The 22057-nt window shown below is 33.6% G+C and overlaps 1 protein-coding gene and 1 pseudogene across 3 annotated transcripts; one reads left to right on the top strand and one right to left on the bottom strand.

The window, feature by feature from the left end:
• The first annotated feature begins 1682 nt into the window (after positions 1-1682).
• LOC101500400 (uncharacterized) lies at positions 1683-3302 on the top strand (annotated as a pseudogene).
• Positions 3303-4107: 805 nt separating this feature from the next.
• On the bottom strand, positions 4108-18822 carry LOC101501558 (uncharacterized). Of its 3 annotated transcripts, none has more exons than XM_027332717.2 (8): positions 18673-18820; positions 16541-16904; positions 14918-15264; positions 13954-14154; positions 7919-8008; positions 7299-7357; positions 5004-5154; positions 4108-4621 (listed from the first exon to the last, which is right to left on the bottom strand). In XM_027332717.2, exons 2-8 carry the CDS (start codon positions 16560-16562, stop codon positions 4538-4540), a joined length of 954 nt encoding a protein of 317 aa, XP_027188518.1. In that variant the 5' UTR covers positions 16563-16904; positions 18673-18820; the 3' UTR covers positions 4108-4537. The 3 variants fall into 3 exon arrangements, 2 of the variants coding, with proteins under 2 accessions (XP_027188518.1, XP_073222168.1); XR_012162330.1 differs by lacking the exon at positions 4108-4621 and adding an exon at positions 6539-6764 and having other exon boundaries at positions 5020-5154; positions 18673-18822; XM_073366067.1 differs by lacking the exon at positions 7919-8008.
• Between the last annotated feature and the right edge of the window lie 3235 nt (positions 18823-22057).

Below are 22057 nucleotides of genomic sequence, written 5' to 3'. Positions count from 1 at the left end.
AGAACATTCGGTGTCAATATGTTCTCAGATTAAGAATCATATAACAAATATTGTTACTTTGAAGATTAATTTTAACTTAGTTGCATTATATAATATTGATTGTTTTATCATTGACCGTATATGTTGGCCACTCAATTAATGTAATTAGTCGTGTTTGTAACAAGATTTCGGTCTAAGACTATATGTTCTTGAAAATGGTGGAGAATATTTCGAACCCGATGATAACATGAACTTTGTTTTAAGAAATACAAGTAGCATTATGTAATTAATTATACAAATTTTTTCTATATGTTATAATTTTGACTTTTTAAGACATCTATGCTTTTAAGAAAAATAAACAAAAATAGGGAAAAAAATCAAGAGCCACAATCGTATATTAATACCATATATACAATCTAAAAGACTTTTGAATCTATTCAGAAAGAAGAGATGAATGGAATCAAAGATTATACCTCGGAGAGAAACAATTTTAGTAACCCTCAGGCGCAGTGTAAAGAGTAACTGAGCAAAAACTAACAAACATTAAGTGTTAAGATTTGAGGATTTTATACATAAACCGTAATTTTTTAGTTCCTATTATACCCTCATTTTTCTTTTAGATTTACTAACATGCCCCACTTCTCTTAGGATATGGACGGCGTGCTTTGTGTAATTAAATTAGGTTTTTTGTTGTTGCCAATCTATTTTATTATGAACAAATAATTGTAACTAGAGCTAATTTAATTTAATTTAATTTATACATTAACCTAATTTAATTTATATTGGCCTATAATTTATTCCATACATTAACCTAATTTAATTTATATTAGCAACAACAACAAAAACTTAATTTAATTACACAAAGCACGTCGTCCATTAGAGCTGTCAAAAAAGCCCCCAACTCAAGGTCCCCTTCAAAAAAAATTTATTAATCCCCTAATATTAGGCTCCCTATCAAAATAATTTTTTTAATGCACCAGCCCATTATTTCATTGGGCTTAATGGAGGGGCTCATGGGGCTTATAAACCTCCAATATTTTGTTAATTTTGATATTTTCTTTTTTGAAATCTTTTTTTTTAAATTATAAAAAAATATTAAAAAAAATATTTTTTTTCTTAGAAAAATTTTAAATTATTTTGTTTTCTCAATAAAATTTATGAAAAAAATTGATTTTTTCCTTGAATAAAAAAAATATATTGTAAATCATTTTTTATGAGTGAAAAAATTAAAAAAAATTATTCTGGAAAAAAATTGTCAATATTAAAAATAAAAATAAAAATTGAAATATTTTTTTTTGAAAAAGTTGACCTATAGACCTACTAAACCCACAAAATTTTTGGGAGTTTTTAGTGCTGGAGCTTTCCTTTTTAGAGTTTTTAAAATTATAAAAAAAATTGACTCCTCCAACATGTGAGACAAAACCAATAATTATGGGATTTATCAAATTGACGTTTTACATACTTTTTCTTTATAATTAATTTATTATTTTAAATTATTTGATACATTTATGGTATTATATAATTATATACTATATGTCAAATCTATATTAGCTGTAATATCATTTTAATACGAGAAAAGCTCATACTAATTTACGAGTCGATTCCGCCTAAATAAAACACGTTTACTTGAATTATCGTATTTGACAAGCGTATTTTATAATATATTCTTTAAATGGATATGTTTTTTAATTTCATATGAAGCCCTGGTAAGCCTTTTGTATCCTCTGACAACCATTGATTGCTTATCCCCAAGAATACATAAAAAGAATATAATACATTAGCTATATACAAAACTAGATTTTTGTTTTGATTGATTCAAGTTAATTCATATCCACTTTTCACTCAAATAACTACTCCAATCATGCAAACCAATCTCCAGTCCATCTATTCACCTCATCTCAAAACTTCAACCAAAATAGTTAGCACTTTAAATGAAAACCGCCAAACGAATCAACAATCCTCAACAGTAAAAATTAAACGACTTGTTCTTAACCAACAAGGTAGAACAAAACTCAACATTTACCAAGATCAAGAGTTTTATGCATATCCACGCCTTGTGACTCGTGTTGATGATGGATTCATTTCTACGTTAACAAATCTTTACAGAGAAAGGTTGAGACCTGACACAGATTCTTGATCTCATGAGCTCTTGGGTTAGCCATCTACCAAGTGATGTCAACTACAAAAGAGTAGTGGGACATGGGATGAATTCACAAGAGCTTGCAAAGAATCCAAGATTGGATTACTTTTTCATAAAAGATCTTAACAAAGATCAACAGTTTGAATTTGAAAGTTGCACTTTCGATGCTGTTTTGTGCACAGTTAGTGTGCAGTATCTCCAACAACCAGAAAAGGTCAGATATATATATATTCCATGTCCTTATATAATTTCTCAAACCTTACCTAGTCAGTTCCAAGTCTCAACTTTACTTAGTTAATCAAAGTTGCTTTTGCATAGTGATTCTTCATACCGTGGAGAATTACACTCAAATAAATGTGGTTTACATGGTTCTGTGTAAGTAGTTCAATTGATGAGTTAAGAGACACTGAAAAAGTTACAAAAAAGAGGTTTTGAGTTCAAATCTGAGAAAACTAATATAAATATTAATTTATTAACATTTGCCTATAAAAAAAGTTGTGTTCTAGTTGCAGAGACATAAAAAAGTTGCAACCTTGATTGCAGTCGCATTCATTTTTCTTTAAAACCTTGTTATTATTAATTATTAATTAATGTAATTTGAAACTGTTGCAAGAATTTATATTGGACAATTGAGTTGATTAAAGTTATTGAACACATCACTGATGAAGAGATAATTCCACAGGTATTTGCAGAGGTGTTTAGGTTGCTAAAACCAGGAGGGGTATTCATAGTGAGTTTTAGCAACAGAATGTTTTATGGGAAAGCCATAAGTTCATGGAGGGAAGGGACTAGTTACAGTAGGGTTCAACTTGTTGTTCAATACTTCCAATCAGTGGAAGGTTTCACAGAGGCAGAGGTAATTAGAAAGCTACCAACAGCAACTAATGATAACGACAAGTCACCATTTGATTGGATCATGAGGCTCTTTGGATTGTTTTCAGGGTCAGATCCATTTTATGCAGTTATTGCTTACAGGAATTTTAAACCAATACATGATAAATGAAATGGAGGCTTAATGTTGTAAAAGTGGAATTGGGAAAGGTAAAATATGAAATATTGTTATTAGCCACTCATGTGGTTGAAATTATGTTCATAAGAATTTCTATGAACATTACTTTCTAGGTAAAGTTGTTCTAGCAGTGGACATTTGGCTGATATGCGTAAATAACATTATGGCATCAAACTTTGCCTCCCCTTATGTAGTATCGAACTAAATATTAAGTATTAAAGAGTGTAAACACCAAATATCCAGAGGCCTAGAAGCTCATGATATTGTCCATGAGCAGCCTGCAAGAAAAAAACATTTTTTGTATCCTATGATCTATTCCTTTCCGCAACCACGAGAATCTTTCCCATCTTCTTCAAAGTTTCTCGTGTAACTCGTTACTTAGAGAATACTTGTTTACTTCTTAGAATTTGAGTTAAATCTAACATAGCTCCACAAAATTGACTTGTAAAGTAATTGATATCCATCACTTTTAAACTATTTGTCAAGTTATCTCATTCAATATAAAGTTCTTAACACATCCTCTCACTCAAAATTAGATATATAGAGCATGGCCTAAGAGACATGATAATAGATGGTCCAATGGACAACATGTGAATATGTTGGCCATTTGCTTGCATTATTGGACAGCTGAGATGTTGTCTTTTGTAGCCCAATGTTTTGTAACGAAATCTCATTTGACTCAAAAAAATTTGAGTTAGTTTAACATTGATTTGCTGGATGAAAACTACCTATCACTTATAAACACTTTATCAAACTTTTTGTCACTCAAAATGAAACTCTTAACATTAACCATCTGTCATTTACTGCACACCTTATTAGGAAAAACATGAGAGCGATGATTTTGTTGGGAGTGTTATCAAACAAAGATGCACTTTCAGTATAATCCGAGTTTAGCCAGATGATTTACACAATATTTAACTTTTTTTTTCACCAGTCTCAAACTCAAAACATTGCTTAAAAAGAATAAAGCTCCTTATCATAAACCAATAATAAACCAACCATCTTTGTATAGGTTTTGAAGCTTATGGCGATAGAGATATGTTCGAAAATATTAAGAACAAAAGATAGAAAAAAAACAGCATATAGAAAATGATACAACTAACTACTATTAACTTTCAAAAAAGGTAACTGAAATTTTGCTGTCAATACATGATACAGCTACAATTCAAAACATAGATCCTATAACAATCTGGATTGATAAATGGCGAGTAATTTCTCAAAATTTACAGCTACGTGAACGCATTGTCCTGCCGAATAGATACTTCATTGGTATTTGTAGTCCCTGCTATCACAGCCTGTAAAGACTGCAATTCTTCAGTTAGGAAGATGAAAAAAATCTATTGGTGAGTTCTGATGAGCTACAATTACTGTTGAGGCTTTTCCCAGGGAAATTTAGACTTCCACTGAAACTAGGTCTCTTCACTACAAGAAAGACTTTTGGCTTTCTCAACAGCTTCAACATAGTAATAAAGTCTCCAAAGTGTAGCATTATCCTGTTGAAAGTCAGCACCATGTTTTATAATGTGAATCAAGTTCATAATGCTGATAAAATCTCCGCCCATTCAAGATTTTGACACAAATTAAGAAATACAACTAACATCATTGATTTTATAAATAAAAAATTAATCTTTAATTTCCTAAATTAATCTTAATCTCATTAATTACAATAATTTTAAAAATAAATATTTATAACAGTTAAGTGTAATAAGAAAAAATAATTGATACTTTGTTGAAGTAAAATGACATAAAAATCAGGACAATGATTTTGCTAATTAAAAGAAATTATATAAAATATGGGACAGAGGGATTATCAAATTCAACAATTAAATAAATGCTAATCAAGTTCAGATAAAATATCACTAATTCGAGTATTACCTCTTTTTCTAAATCAACAAATATTTTGTCAAAACTTTGTTCTTCTACTGGTCTATTTCGACAAACTATCTCCACCACACGGTCAAGATTTCCTGCAGGTAGCTTCTGAATTAATCTACGTAGTTGTTGTTTCTCACCAAGAGTCATTGACCTGTAATCGCGTATCAGAAAATGTTAAACGCAAGAATATCCCACATTACATAATAATATATACTTGGGGAAAACATTAACAATGTATGCCTCGGAGGTGTGGTTCTCCAACACAACCACCACCATAACCACTGATAGGGTCTCAAGGGTATTTGGACCTTATGGCCAACCCACCGCAGCAATGAGCGCACAAACAAGAAGGGTTGCTATATCACCTCCTAATAGAACCCGTGAATTAAGAGAAGAAATTCGTGTATTATTTACTGAAAATGGAGCTCAAAGGCTCTACAATGGAAAAGAAAATAAACCAGAGCAAAGCTCCTACCAGAAACTAACCAACAATCAACAATAAAAATGAATGAATCCCTGACTCTCCCCTCCTTATTCCTATCATCCCGTACACATTCTAAAAAACTGCCACCTCGGCAGCTCTTCCTCTAACTTCTCTATTCAGCTTGGTTGTTGGGCTTAGGCCCACAACCAGTGTCCTATCACCTCCGAAAACCAGTTGCATTAATGTGAGAAAATGTTAGGTACCAAGTTTCAGCCTAAGCTCAACAAATGTGCGCAATAGGAGAATCGTTTACAAGTGCTGATGTGGCGAGTTTCTTAGTAGAGGAAACATAGATATAAAGAGGGAGCATGGCAAAGAGGGATTCATTTAGCATCTTTTCTGTTAGAACCTTTATGGTTGGGCATACAGAGAATCATCTCTTCAATGAGGAGCATTTGCTCTGGGATTACAGTTGTGAATCTTCTGTAAGTATTTCTATTTTCAATCAATAATATAATTTTTAGTTCTCTCTAAATTTGGGTTCCTATCAGAAAAATTCATGGATTGATATTGGGCTAATGTATTAGTCGATAAGGTTAGATAATACAATAAAGTTACTGTAAAGAAGACATCTCTGGAGTTACTTGACTGCCATCTCTGGAGATACTTGACTGCTAAGTGATCAACTCTGCCCCATGCGGAGCCCAAAAACAGAGGGGGGCCAAGAGGGAGCCCTTCTCCTTCCCTATCCTTCCCTCCCTCCCTCCTGTGGTTACATGGATGTGTTTTATCTCCATTGGAGCAAAACCCCTCCAATATGGACGAACTCACAAAATACATTGAAGGGGGACTTTAGAGGGTTTTGAATAAATTTTAAAATGCTTCCCATCTCTTTATAATATTCTCAAATCAAAGAAAATTTCCTTGCTAAAAATGCAGTTTTGGTAACAGAAGAATTGGATACCTAGAGGCTAGAACACCTTATTTCAGAGGAAAGGATCTACACGGATCCTAAAAAATAGAGTGCTTTCCATGAAAGCAGTAAGAGGATTACTTGGTCTCACTGGGCATTATAGACAACTTATATGTGATCATAGAAAATTTGCAAAACCTTAATGAACTTGGAGGCTTTCAAGCACTTGCAACAAGTAGGGACCACAGCACCTATGTTGGTCATGCCAGACTTCACACAACCATTCACAATTGATGTGCTATCTCAAAATAATAGATCCATTGAATATTTTAGCAAGGCTCTAGCGGACTCATCTCTATCCACATGAGTATATGAAAAAGAATTGATGGCCTTAGTCCTACCCATCCAACACTGGAGACCATATCTGCAAGGTAAGAAGTTCTTAGGGTACACTGATCAAAAGAGTTCAAAATTCTTACAGGAACAGTGAATTACTACTCAACCAACAAAAAGCCAACCCAGAGCAGAACCAATCACTGGCAGCACCACCAAAAAAATTTGTTTAAAAATGAAAAAGAAATACAAATGAAAACCAGAGGGCGCCAAACAGAACCCTGGCCACGGTCGACAAAACCTATAACTAGGAAGGCTATTCATGTTAAGGAATACGTCATCCCTAGTACAAGCAGATAAAGAATCCCACCAACTAAAAAAAACACTAGTTAAACCAATACTAGCTAATTTATCAGCACAAACATTGTCTTCTCTAAAAATGTGAGAAACTCTAAAGTTCATAAGCTTGGTGAAGGCTTGAACTACAAGTTGAGAGTCGCATTCAAGCCAACTCAATAGAATGCATAGCACCGTCCAATTCAGCAACAAAAGAAGTATCAAGATTAATACGATCATAAGATGTTGATAATCATGCATAGATCCACTTAAAAATATCACAAGATACCTGCACTTTGACATCACTGTATCGAGAAGCAACTCAAGTCGTTGTTCCATATACCCTAGCTAATAACCAACATTTAACACCAATTAGATACACACATAATTTCAGGTATTCATATATATATATACTAGCTTTGTCCCTAAATATATATAAATATATATATATATATATACACACACACACTACCTTCATCCTTAAATATAGGACCCTCTTGAGATTTTTTTGTTGTCACTTTTTATAAATAACTATTAATTTTCAAGAGCATTAACTAATTCTTTACCAACACACCCCTACTTACTTTACACTTTTTCTGCAACAAACATCAATATTTCGATGGGAACATAAACTGAATCTCTCTCTTGAAGGGAAAACTTGTAAATTAATACCAATTGTCAACAAACTTAATACTACTATCAACTTTTTAATTTCTGTGATTAAGTCAATGGGATCCAATATTTGGAAATGAAGGTAGTATACCATATAAGATGTTGTAGCTTCAATCCCACTAACTCTAAAAAAGGACAAATATCACGCGCTAATTACTATTATTTTGATGAAAAAAAATAAGGGATATAATAAATATGATAATCATAGCTTTCAATGGGGAAGTTTAAGAAAATTACTGTTCCAGAGAGTTCATCAGAATATTTCTTTACCATCTCCTCAACCTCCACACTATCATTCTCCAATAGGAACTGAAGATCATCACTCACCTAAAAATTATGAAAAAGGGATGAAGGATGAAAACCATTTTGTTGCCATTGCAGGCACATTTTCAAGCAAATTGTAACAAATTATAAACACAACCATACTTCAAAATATCTCTTGCTCCATTTTTTATTATAACCTTTTCAATGTTTTTTACACATTAGAGCGTTGATACTAGTTTAGATTATTTATTCTACATTTCTGTTGTATTAAATATCTTGCATTCGTTTTAATCAGTTTTAGTTTGATGACACTCATGTACATTCTAGTAGCATATACTAGAAGCTTATATAATCTATTAGTAGTTGTTATTAACTGACAATTGAGAGGTTATAAAGAGCTATCATTGAATTTTTTTCCACTTCCAATTATAATAATGATGTAATTAATCCATTTTTCTTTTCTGCCATGATGACTTAATCTTCCAATTCAATTGAAATTACCAAAAAGTGTTTGGCATCTACTTTACCAACAAAATTCACGCACCAAATCACTCAAATTGGGTAAGATGAATTTCTTATCATGGAAAAATCAAATCAAGGGTGTAATCAAAGGATGCAACCAACAACATTGTGGTGAGTCCTACAATGCCTCTGAAATATCTGACAATAACCGATCAAGATCTAGGCGATTTCAATCCAATTTATAGTGAACGGGGCACAACAAGATTCCTTGCTCTCCAACTGGTTACTCTCCTCTTTGACTGAGTCAATTCGTCCTTTTCACTCAGTGCAAGTTTGGAAAGAACCTATTGGAGGCCCTGTTTTGCCCTGAGAACACCCTGAGGCTTCCCAAATGCCTTTTCAAGGACTATAGTGTGCCTATCAACCAATATCACACAGATGTTCCACCCATCGTTGAAGTCAAATTGATGCTTCACTTTTAAGAATCGAAGCTAAACGTGAGAAAGGTGAGGGAAGCCATAAGACAAAATCAACACTAGTCTCCCGTGCCACCTCTTTCCTTTGATGATTGAAAGGGAAAAGATCCCTATTTGTCACCCTACTTATCAGGAATCATTGTTAGTACACACGAAAGGGAGATAAAAGAATGACCATTTTATCTTTTTTTCCATCCATACATCACTAACCAAATTGTTACTTGAACTTTTAAACATGTGCTTATGAGATTTATTTTGTTAGTGGGTTATGATAACTTATTAGGACAATACTAATATTATTTTCCACAAATTTTCAGTGTGTGTGATAGGAATGGGTTGGGGCCCACAAGTGATGAGGGGAATCTGTTAGTTAACAGATATTAAATTAGGCCTAAGCAATGGCAAGTATATGTGAGAAAGAATAAGAAATAGAATGCAGGAAAAGTGTGATTGCCTAGCTGGCACAATTAGTTAGAGCATCTCCAATGGTTGCCAAATATTTTCGTCCGCCAGCGTGGAGTTACGTAAAATTTGGTTTAGCGAGTTCAGTGTTGGAGTTTTGTCAAACTGTCGTAACGGGTACTTTCACAATTTAATCATAATAAATTTATGACCGCTACCTTTTTATTAATTTATGACCATTACTTTTTTTAATTGTTATAAAAATTGAAGTTCCATTTTATTTTAAATTTAAATCAAAATAATGTATAATAATATTAATTAAAATATTTAAATTAATATATTAAGTTGTAACAAAATTAAATATAAAATTAATATTTTAAGTTGTAACAAAACTAAATATAGAATTAAATATAAAATTAATATTTTAAGAGTAAAACCGTCGAAGTAAAAAATGAATGGATTGCTTCACGGTGATGTGGCACAGTGGACCCTATTTAATGAACCCATATTGAGTTCACCGTTGGAGATGCTTTTGGTATTCCCCTAATAAATAGGAATGTATGGAGAATTAGTGGATAGGTTATCGCTTTCAGTTTTCACCTTATAGGTTGGGCAGTGAGGGCAGTGAAAAAACTGTTTTCTCTAACTGAGGAGCACTATTGTAATCATTTTCTGTTTTCATATCTATTAATACAATAACACTCTTCATCTAATTCTATATTACCTCTATTCTATCAATTGGTCTGAACTATTGGATTCATGCAAACCCGAATGGATGCAAGAATCACCAGCGTGGGGGACCGTTTGGGACGTGCGGAAGCCAGCATTGAGTCGTTATGTGAATTTATTGGTTCTGAATTCAGAGAGCATTGGCGATGTGTGACACGTCTCAGAACAGTGTTACGGCAGTCATTTCACCGTTAGATGAATTCTGTTTAGCTGTGAAGAAGGTGGAATTGCCGGCATTTACTGGTGATAATCTCCAGTTGCTTGGATCCCTCGAGCAAAAACGTATTTCAAAGTACAACGCATTTCTGCAGATGTGAGGATTCAACTGACGAATCTCAGTATGGAAGGTCCTACGATTCATTGGTTTAATTTATGGCGCGATTCTGCAGAGGATTTGTCTTGGGAGAGTTTGACAGGAGCGATGATCGTTCGTTTTGGTGGTGGTCGTTTGGAGAATCCTTTTTGAGGAATTGAAGGAATTAAAACAACATAGATATGTGGATGATTACATTGCTGAATTTGAATTGTATTCTTCACAATGTGGTCGTTTACCAAAACAACAATTCCATGGTTATTTCATTGGTGGTTTACGTCACGACATTCATTCTCGTGTGCGTACCTTCAAGCCTCGTAACCATTACTTAGCGATGCAACTGGCTTGTGATGTTGAGAGTGAATTTGCAGTTGTTTCGGGGCAAGGATCCATATCTCGCTACAAATCGGGCCAATGTTCTTGGGCCTGATTTCAAAAACCTAATTGGGCCTAACGTGAAAGGGAAGGGAACGGATTTGCAAATCCGACCAAGACTAACAACAATGTGGCTAAAATGCGTACCAGTTCGGGTTTTGGATCTCAAACTGGGTCAACGCGCCCTCCCAACTCTATAGCATCTTCTCGTCCAAATTCTAGTGATTTTCCACGTCATCACCAACATGGCATTCGCCATTTACCAAGTGCGGAGGCTAATGAGCGTCACACAAAGGGACTCTTTTTTCGTTGCAATGAACGATGAGATCCCCTCCATCAATGTGCAACAAAGCAGTTGCGATTGATTATCTTGGGGGATGATGAAGTAGTTAACCATGAAGGAGAGATTGTGGTGTTGGAGGCTGAGTCGGAAGAAGAGAGTGAACATGAGGAGTTAGAATGTAAAGTGATGGGAGTTTTTGGTGTATCCAATACTCCAAACCAAGTTCGCACAACGAAAGTGGATGGAAGTTTGCAAGGTGCGTCAATTTTGGTTCTTATTGACAGTGGAGCCACACGTAATTTCATATCTCCTAAGGTGGTTGAAGCTCTAGGACTACCTATGATACCTACTAATTCCTTGGTTGTTACTAGGGTGTTCAAAAAAAGCAAAAACTGAACCAATCTGTAGAACTGAACTGAACCGAACTATTTTTGAACTGAACTGATTTATAAAAATTGAGAACCGAACTGTTTTTGAAATGATTTTTTAGAACTAGAACTGAACCGAACCGGTTTTCAGTTTGAAAAAATCGAACCGAACCGGTTTTCAGTTTGAAAAAATCGAACCGAACTGATTTTCAGTTCGAAAAAACTAAATTGAACCGGTTTTTATTTCAAAAAACTTGAACCAAATTTATTTTTTAAAAGTAATTAGGGGTAATTATGTAAAATTTGGTCTATATAAACAAAAAAACCAAGTTGAACCGGTTCGATTCGGTTCAAAGTAATAAACCGGTTCACCAATTGTTCAATTTTTTGAACTAAAAATCGGTTCAGTTTGGTTTTTTAAAATGAAACTCAGTTCGGTTCAATTTTCAAACGGTTCTAGTTTAGAACTGAACTTTGCTCACCCCTAGTTGTTACATTAGGAGATGGTCATCGTGTCCAAAATATAGGTAGATGTAAGGGAATTCAAATGGACATGGGAACGGTGCAGATTTGTTTTGATGCTTATGTGTTGGAGTTAGGAGGTGTGGATCTGATTCTAGGAGTTGTTTGGCTAGACACTTTGGGGAAGGTGACCGTCGATTGGAAAGAAATGTCTATGGTGTTCAACCATAAGGGCAATATGGTGAAATTCCTTGGCTAAACTTTAGATGAGAAGATGGCTATTTTCCAAAGCATTATCACTTCTTCTCAGTTGATAACAGGCTGTGAATGGTCAACCTTGATGAAGGTGATAGGTTCACAAGTGCCTCATGTCTCGATCAACAGACCAAGGAGTTGCAAGGGTTGTTAGATCAGTTTGCTATTGCTTTTAAAGAAATCCAAGGTCTTCCTCCTACATGAAACACTAGCCATTCCATTGAACTTTTACAGGGTGTTGGTCCTGTAAGTGTAAGGCCTTACAAATATCCTAATTTACACAAGGATGAAATTGATAAACAGATTCAGAGCCTTATGCAGCAATGGGTGATTAGAAACAACACTAGTGCTTTCTCTAGTCGAGTTATTTTGGTCAAGAAGAAGGAATAATTTTGGTACATGTGTATAGATTACAGTGCACTCAACAAGGTTACAATACAAGATAAGTACCATATCCCTGTTGTAGATGAATTGTTAGATGAGTTACATGGCTCTGGTTATCATCAAAATCGTATGAAGGAAGATGATATTCATAAAACTACATTTTGTACTCATGAGGGTCACTATGAGTTTATGGTGATGCCATTTGGCATTACCAATGCCCCTACAACCTTTCAATTGGTGATGAATGATATTTTTAAGCCTTTTAAGGAAGTTTGGTGGTTTTTTTTATGACATACTAGTGTACAACATTAGTTGGGCTGGCTCATTTGCAGCACTTAGAGATAGTTCTAAAAATTTTGAAACAGCATCAGTTTGTGGCTAATGGGAAGAAGTGTACTTTTGGTCAACACCAAGTGGAATATTTGGGCCATATCATTTCCAAAGCAGGGGTTTTTGTGGATCCTGCAAAGGTTACTAATGTGTTACAATGGTCAGTCCCTAAGAATGTTAAAGGAGTGATAGGTTTTTTGGGGTTAACAGGTTACTATAGAAATTTTATTGCTAACTATGGGAAAATTGCTAAACCCTTGACAGAGTTGATGCATTCTATCTAAAACCATAGAAGGATGGCTTTAGATAGAATGCAGCAGCTGCTGAAGCTTTTGAGAAATTAAAAGTAGCTGTTACAACTGCCCCAGTGTTAGCCCTGCCTAGTTTGAAATTGAATGTGATGCCTCGGAAAAGAGGTTGGTGTTGTGTTGTTGCAATCTAAACATAGAATTGCGTATTTTAGCAAAGCTTTTGAATCATCTAGGTTATCTAAATCTGCCTATGATAAGGAGTTGATGGCTTTAGTGTTAGCTATTCAACATTGGAGACATTATTTGTTAGGAAGGGGGTTTGTGGTTTTATTCTGATCAAAAGAGCCTAAGCAGTGGCAAGTACATGTGAGAAAGAATAAGAAAAGGAATACATGAAAAGTGTGATTGCCTAGCTAGCACAGTTAGTTAGTATTCCCCTGATAAATAGGAATGTATCGGGAATTAGTAGGTAGGTTATCCTTTTCAGTTTTCACCTTATAAGTTGGGCAATGAGAGAATTGTTTTCTCTAACTGAAGAGCATTAGCTCTGGAATCATTTTCTATTTTCATATCCATTAATACAATAACCCTTTTCATTTAATTATATATCTTACCTTTGTTCTATCAGTGTGCATGTGTGACATATTTTTATTCAATTCACCATGTTTCCATCAGGGGCTATAGGGTCATCCTTCATGCTAGAATGCTACAATCCACCACTCACCATTTAACATCAATCCACATTCCCCTAGTGGCTAGTACCATATTACTAGGAGTTATAATTTTTCATTTCTTTTATTAACTACAGTGATGACATAACATTAGATATTTTGGAAAAGTACAAAGAAGACTAAAAGGAGGAATCTCTATATATTAGTAAAATATTTCATCAAATCATATGCTAGAAAAAAAGTATACCTTCCTACTGCTTTGGTGATTGACGTCACTAGTTTGTGCAAGAGGGCCAGGCCTAGCTGAAGGAGATGGTGAGGACACTTTTTGCTTTTTAGGAGGAATTTGCAGTACATCATCAGATGTCATAGTTGTAAGATTTAAGGAATGTGTTTTACTTCTTAGCCCAGATTGCAAACGATACATAGAAAAAACAGGGTCCACCACCTGATTTTGTGTTTACAGTCAGCAACATGTCCAAATTCCATAATTAACTCCTCAAGACAGCAAAGAATATCGTGTGCCAATTGAAGCACCTAAGCACAGCCATAAATTTTGAATAAAGAAGGTATTACAATTGATTTACTAGAAATCAAATATTCACATTCAATTATACCTACAAATGCAATCCTCCATCAATGGCATGTAATTTTTTTTGGTGTTCAAGGTGAAGGGTCCAAAGTGAGGCAGGGAGAAAGGTGGCCTAGTGTTACAAGCTTGTTGAGCAATATCATGTGATTTAAACATGAACATTATAAATCTTGTGAAAAGTGCCCTCTTAATAAATTATTGAATGGAAAATATACTACCGAAACAAGATTCAGAGGAATTTATATCAGTAAGTTTTTCACACCGTTGAAATGTACAAAAAGCCAAATCCCCATCATTCTTTTCGTTACAGGTTAAATAAAACTGATTTTAAACATTCAATAATTTAGAGATTTTTTTTTGGAGATTTTCAAGAAAAACATGCTTATTTGTGAACCATGAAAAAAATCACTTTTAAAAAAGAAATCATCTATCAAAATCAAAATGATTTAAAAGAGAAGCTACTCAACTATTTCCTATTTTAAGAAAAAAAAACTGCAACAAATGAAAAAAAACTTTTACAAGTGATTATTTTTAGATAAAAGAAGCTGTTTATTTATTAAAAAAGTTGTAACAACGAGCCTTAAGTAACAACCAAACATTAAAAAGATGCATGACTTACCTCATCAACTTCTGATGAAAGAGTAACTGCACTCTGTCTGAGCAGTAATTTTAATCTATCCATTTCAAAATCTGATAGTCCAGTTCCAACACCATTACTATACAATGGACCAGAAAAATTATAACTGTCGCTAACTAAACTTTTTCCTCCCTCGCCACATTTATTCTGTGGTAGCTCAGATATTCGGGTAGTGACAGGTAAAATATCCTCATCTCGTGACAATAGATTTACTACTTCAGATGAATAATAACCAAAGAAATCTGGCCCAACTCTTTCATATTTATCAGAAGCAACCAATCTCCTACTGGCATTTGACATGGCATATGTTGAAGAACAACAAATAGTAACTGCATTAAAGACAACACAATAAACATGAAAGAACAGGCATAATAAATGAATTCCAATTGATGAAAGGGCTTAAAAAACCCATCAAAGAGGAAACTAACCTAAATTTGGATAGAGAAAAGATTAGTTTACATAATCAATTGTTACAAGGAATATTCACAGAAATTATCAACTCTGGCAAAAATATTAACTATTCTGAGTACCAGCCAGACACCTCAGATCTTGGTCAACACCAATTTAGGTCAGTTACTGCTGATAATGATAATCTATTTTTTTCTTGGTAAATATATAATGATAAGTTGACAATAATTTTACCAAGAATGGAAGATTACAAAATACTATTCAGTATAAATAAAAAGGCACCCTTGTGGGATATATATAATATATATATATACATGTTAAGGCATCAAGTTCTCGTCATCTTCTCCTCCCTGCAGTGGCATTTGTTGTTGCATCACCACCAACTGCGCATTGAGTCTGTGCACAATTGAGCATCGCCTGCGACAATTCTAACTATCCTAATTTGGGATTTGAATTTCGATAATCTCTAAGATATCAATTATGACTTTAGAGTTTACAAGTCGTGTTACAATCTGAGTGACGATATTTCAGCCCCCTCTCGATCCTATGTAGAATCTCAAGTTTGACTACATTGGTAATGAATTTGTATATTTTGTGTATGACTAAAACTAAATTACCCTTAATGTATAAAAAAATATATTCAATGATAATTTTTCATCTTTCAAGAAAAATTGGTAGTATTAATAAGGGATGTAATTAGAAAAGGAACAATAAATGCATCTGGTAATTTACAAAGGAGCTTATCTTTGTGGACAAAAAGATTTCTAAAGGAGGCATATTATAGGAATGGAGGGAGTAGCATTTTACCACTTCCTTTCGAAAAGGTTTCAGCCACCATAGGTATTTTGACACCGGGTTTCTTTTTTACCCTCCCTCATGCAGCACCCAAATGCATGGATGCTTGCCCTTGCTAGCAAAAGAGGCAGCATCAAGACTTGTATTGGAGGCGGCCTAGTGCTAACAGTTTGCTGTAGTCTTTGTAGTGAAAATTGTGGCGCGGATTAGGGTTACAGATGCAGTGCCATTGGTGGCGGCGAAATCACAAAGAAGACAAAGCATGATTCATCTTTAACAAAGTACACCATTACCTTCACGTCCAAATGTCTAAACTACCCTCGTTTATTAAAATGTAGGCTTTTTAAATTGCTTTTTTCTTTTTATAATTTAATTTTATGTTAATATTTTCTTCTCACCAACCTCTATTCTCTTCTGGATGCATGTGTGCTCTACTTTTCTTCTGAAACAGCACTCTGATCCCTCCAACCTTTAGTTCCAAAATGGTGCTCTGTTTTCATTCTCAAGGGTGCGAATCCCCTATTCTATGTGAGTCTAACCATTCTTCTTCTCATTGCCCAATTAGTTCCCTTTCCCCTCTGTTATGGTATCATTGCAATCTCAACCAACACTATCCACACTTGTGACCAACCCAATTGCTTGTGCTCTGGTTAAACCATCTGGGATAACCTTGACCCAGCTAGAGAATCGAATAGCCTAAAAGACATCCACAATAAGAGGAGTGTTCCCTTCTATTTTTGTTTGAAAACGACTTCTGCTAGCATAACTAGAGCAAAGAAACACAAAATGAGATTGAGGGGTGATATTGAGGCTTGCAAGAAAATTCCTCCATAAATAAAGTTAAAGATTCAAAAAGCCTATAGGCTGAAAGCCGAGCACATTTGTTCGAAGTGAAGGAGGGTGATGATGAGGTGCATGAGATTAACAATGTTCAAGTTGGAAAACAACCAAGTTCTATTGATTCCCCTACGGCCAAGAGAGCAAAATTTTCCAAAGAATTGTCAAACAATCAACATGTCAAACTATTAGTTAGGTCTTGTATACTACTATTAGTTAGGTTAGCCTGAGATACGAATTGTCAAACTAGCTTCTTTCATTTTGATTGTGTATTTTACAATTTGAACTCGAGGAAAATGATTGGCATTGGTTAATAGAGTGGAGAACTCTACTACTTTGACAACGTATTTGGATCACAACGGTTAATTTTTTTAGATCTATAATTGTATCATTTGATTATGTAAAAATCACAAGTCTAAAAAATTTTATACCCACAGTAATCCTTCATTTTGCCCACAGCATTTGAATTTTATGGTTTACTGCACTTGATAATGACTAGATCCTAAAATGATACAAAAGACTAAACACAAACATCTATTTACATAGATACATAAGAAAAAAAAATCATGATAATAACTAAGTAATATGAATATTAATTTTAGAAAATAATCTAAGATACCGTAAGATCAGAAACTATTTGTAAGAGATAAACTAAGATACTCTAACAAAATATAAAGATATTTTGATAATATATTAGACCATCTTAGTTAATTTTCTATAATCAATTTCTAATCTTAAATTATCTCCTAAGATTAGTTTCTATATTACTTGGTTATTACCGTGATTTACTTCTTGTTTTTCTTCTTCATAAGGGATTAAGAATCTCAGATCCTATAAATATATGTTAAGTTCAGTCTTATATATCAAGTTACAATGAAGATTGGCATACCATATTCCACCATCACATTTCTTCTCATTTTATCCTAAAACGCATAACTATATTGTGGTATCTAGAACCTAGTTCAATCCTTTGTGACTTGTCTCGTCACTGTCACGTTGAAGAGTATCCAAACATTTGAGAATGTAGTAATGGTAGTAAAAAATAAAAAGTTATCAAGTTTGCCAAGTTAATAGAAATCAAAATAAAATAAATTGAAAAAATTATTGTCTCATGGTTTTAAATTGCGGTTAACAATCGCAATCGCAACATGAAATATTTTGAGATCTATGCAATGGCATCACAACCACAATTTCACAATATAATGTTTAGACTGCAACCACAATTTAAAATCATGCATCCTCCTCTAGCTTGTACAAAAATTAAGTATAAGTATAACCAGGCTGCTCCTAAGATATTTGGTGGCCTGGGCGAACTATAAAAATAAAATCTTCATATTTTTTCTTGCAAAAACATTAATAGTTTATTCATTATAATCAAGATTCTTTAAAAAAATCATTTACAAGTCCGGATTTCATGGCTACAATGCAAAACCAACATGAATATCAATTTCAAATACGAGAAGAAAATCAAGTCACAATTTTTGAAAAAAATCCCATTATCCACCTTCACAAAATAGGCACAATGTTTGAACAAAAATCAACATAATAGAAGAAAAATAATTCAATGAAACAACACACCAAAAAATCAATCAAAACTAAACTAAAATGTTCAAAATAATAATCAAAACAACCATTGAAACAACATAAAAGAAGAATAAATAAGAGAAAATACTTTGTAAAGATGAATAGAAACGAACCAGAACTAAACGATTGAGAAAAAAGGAAGGACGGTGCCGAGTTGCCGGAAGGTGGAAGGTCGGTGGTTTTGGGTGATGGCAAAGTCGGATGGTTTTGGGTGAAAGCGTAGATGGAATGAATACCAAGAGACGATGGAAGGGAGCGTAAAAACAGAAACAGAAACCTATTTATAGGGTTTTAGTTTTAATAGAAAATAAAAAACGGTTTCAGTTAATATGAAAAAATCATTTCAACCCTCAACCTGTTTTGTTTTAAAAATTTACTTTCAAACTAAAAAATGAGAAAATCACAAATACCCTTATTAATATTATCAATAAATTATTATTAACAATAATTTTATTATAATAATGATAATTAATATTATTGTATAGATTATGTACGCATTATAAAACAATTAAATGTTATAATTTAATATTATAAATTTTTATTTTTATTTAATTGTTAAAATACCAATAAAGATTTTTAATTCTTTATTTATTTTAGATAATTTTATTTCATAGTATGTATTTTTACTACAAGAAAAACCTTAATTTGTGGTCAACTTTACAAATATTTTGTGGGCGAAAAAAACCCTCACAAATTAGTGACCGGAAAAGTCCTCACAAATACAAAAATTGAAATTGGTCTTTATTTGTGGTTGAAAAAGCCCTCGCAAATGCTTAAAAATTTAGGTGGATTTGGCCGGTTATTGTTACTCCTTACAATCTTCCTCCTAATATGTGTATGTATAAAACTTATATGTTCTTAGCTGCTGTGATACCAGGTCCTTCTAATCCTACAACTGTTATTGATATTTTTTTACAACCTTTGATTGACGATTTGAAGAGGTTGTGGAATGGTGTCTTGACATATGATATTGCTCAGAGAGAAAATTTTATGATGAGAGTTGCATTGATGTGGACCATTAATGAATTCCCCTCGTATGGGATGTTGTCAGGATGGGGCACCCATGGTAAATTAGCTTGTCCTATTTGTATGGAAGATACAAAAGCATTTACTTTAAAATTTGGCAGGAAGGCATCGTGGTTTGACTCGCATCGTATGTTTTTACCTGTTGATCATGCATTTAGAAGGAACAAAGCTGCATTTATGAAGGGCTATGCCTCTAGGACCCCCTCTTAAATTGACATGAGAACAAGTTTGGAATAAAGTAAAAGATATGCCAAAAGTACATGTTGTTAATGGTGTGGCTTATAAACCACAAGGTTATGGACAATAGCACAATTGGACAAAAAAATGCATTTTTTGGGATCTGCCGTATTGGAAAGATAATCTTTTGAGACATAATCTCGATGTTATGCATATCGAGAAAAATTTCTTTGACAACATATTTAATACTGTGATGAATGTGAAAGGGAAAACAAAAGATAATGACAAAGCTAGAAAAGACATATGTATATATTGCAGACGACCAGATTTGTTGTTGGTGGAACAAAACGGCAAGACTCTAAAACCTCGTGCGAATTACACTTTATCTACTGATGAAGCCAAATCTTTTTATCGTTGGATCAAAGAGTTGAAGACGCTTGACGGTTATTGTTCTAATTTTGCAAGATGTGCTGATGTGGAAAATGGGAGGATGCATGGGATGAAAAGTTATGATTGTCATATATTTTTAGAGTGTTTACTTCCTATTGCCTTTAGTGTTTTACCGACACATGTATTGAACCCACTTATTGAAGTGAGTCAATATTTCAAGAATTTGTGTTCTTCAACACTCATTGATAAAGATATCATCAAGATGGAAAATGACATTCCGATGATTCTATGTAAGTTGGAGAAAGTATTTCCTCCTGGGTTTTTTGATTCCATGGAGCATCTCTCAGTGCATCTTGCAAGTGAAGCTAGGCTTGGTGGATCAGTTGAGTATAGATGAATATATCCATTTGAAAGATGATATATATATATATATATATAGATGGAGCTTATGGTACATCTCTTTTTATATTATAGGTTCATGGGTTATTCAAAACGGTCGGTGAAAAACAAAGCTAGAGTTGAGGGCTCAATTTGTTCATCTTACCTTCACCGTGAAACAACACACTTTTGTTCTCATTATTTCAACAACGAAACGTTGTCACCAGTTAACGGAAGAAACGCTACTGATAGTGTTATACGTCATCCACATGCTTTATCAGTTTTGGCCAAGTGACAAAGTATTTAATGCGGCACATGTTCACGTTTTGATTAACTGCACTGAAGTTAAACCATACATTGAGTACGTTTTAAATTCCTCTTCTTTTTGATTATATTTATATGATTAAATTGATATTCACATGACCAGGGCATCTTTAACTACTGAAAAATCATCTGTTGATATACATTCAAATTTCCCATTATGGTTTCAACAACAAGTGCATCTCGAAGAACAAACTCCTATCAACATCCACTTAAGGCACTTATTTATGGGCCCGAGTAGAAGTTTCAAAGAATGGCACATCTATTACGTCAATGGATACAAATTTCACACTGAATCTTGGACCAAAGGAAAAGAAACAATTAATAGTGGAGTTTGTATGAAAAGTGTCTCTGATAGTGGTGTAGTAGAAGATTTCTATGGCATAATTGAGCATATTTACGAAATTGACTACACGTTCCTAGATTATGCGAAAAAAGTGGTGTTGTTTTACTGTAAGTGGTTTGATCCATCTAGCAGAGGAACTAAAATAAATTTGATATCCAATACTGTAGACATTCGTATGAGCAAAAAATATCCACGGTTTGATCCATTTGCCCTGGCCCATAATGTAAGACAAGTCTATTATGTTCCTTATCCATCAACTGTCAGAAGCAAACAAGGTTGGTGTGCTGCAATCAAAACAAGACCAACGAGTGGAATCGAAGAAGTTGAAGCAGGTCAAAATGAAGAAGTTGCATTTCAAATGGATGAAATGTCAAATTTGGATCATGTGATTGGAGATGAGACTATTAGTCAACTTTGTCATGAGTCACACATTGGAGAAGAAGTTGATGAACAAGAAATAGATGAATTAGAGAATGATGAAGGCAATGACTTAATTCACTCATCAAATGACGACGACGATGATGACGAAGACGAAGACGAAGACAATTAATTAATTATATATATATGTGTGTTTCTATATCTATAATATTATATATTGTAATTGAAATGAACGACACCTTATATATATATTTTTATATTTTATATATATTTCTTTATTTATGTCAGTGTTATAATTTATTTATGTATACTTCATTATTAATTAATCTTATGTTAATTGTATACACACATATATTATATTATATATATGTATGGATATGGATATATATATATATAGACATGGCTTCAGTGTTGGGAGTAGGAGGATCGGAAGGATCAGGAGGAACATGAACGGTGGAAATACGAGGAATATCCAAAACATC

The sequence above is a fragment of the Cicer arietinum genome, chromosome 3 (genome assembly GCF_000331145.2).
Source record: "Cicer arietinum cultivar CDC Frontier isolate Library 1 chromosome 3, Cicar.CDCFrontier_v2.0, whole genome shotgun sequence".
Lineage (NCBI taxonomy): Eukaryota > Viridiplantae > Streptophyta > Magnoliopsida > Fabales > Fabaceae > Cicer > Cicer arietinum.
Note: the sequence above shows the minus strand (reverse complement) of the source record. Positions and strands in the feature narration are given on the sequence as shown.

Bases quoted from the DNA above. Each gene is read 5' to 3' on its own strand.
- LOC101501558 (XM_027332717.2), bottom strand. From the start codon at position 16,562: ATGCATCCAGAAGAGAATAGAG. The intron at 8,009-13,953 runs GTATACTTTTTT...CATAATTTTTAG, and splicing joins ATCACCAAAGCAGTAGGAAG to GTGAGTGATGATCTTCAGTT. The intron at 4,622-5,003 runs GTAATACTCGAA...GACTTTCAACAG, and splicing joins TTGTTGATTTAGAAAAAGAG to GATAATGCTACACTTTGGAG.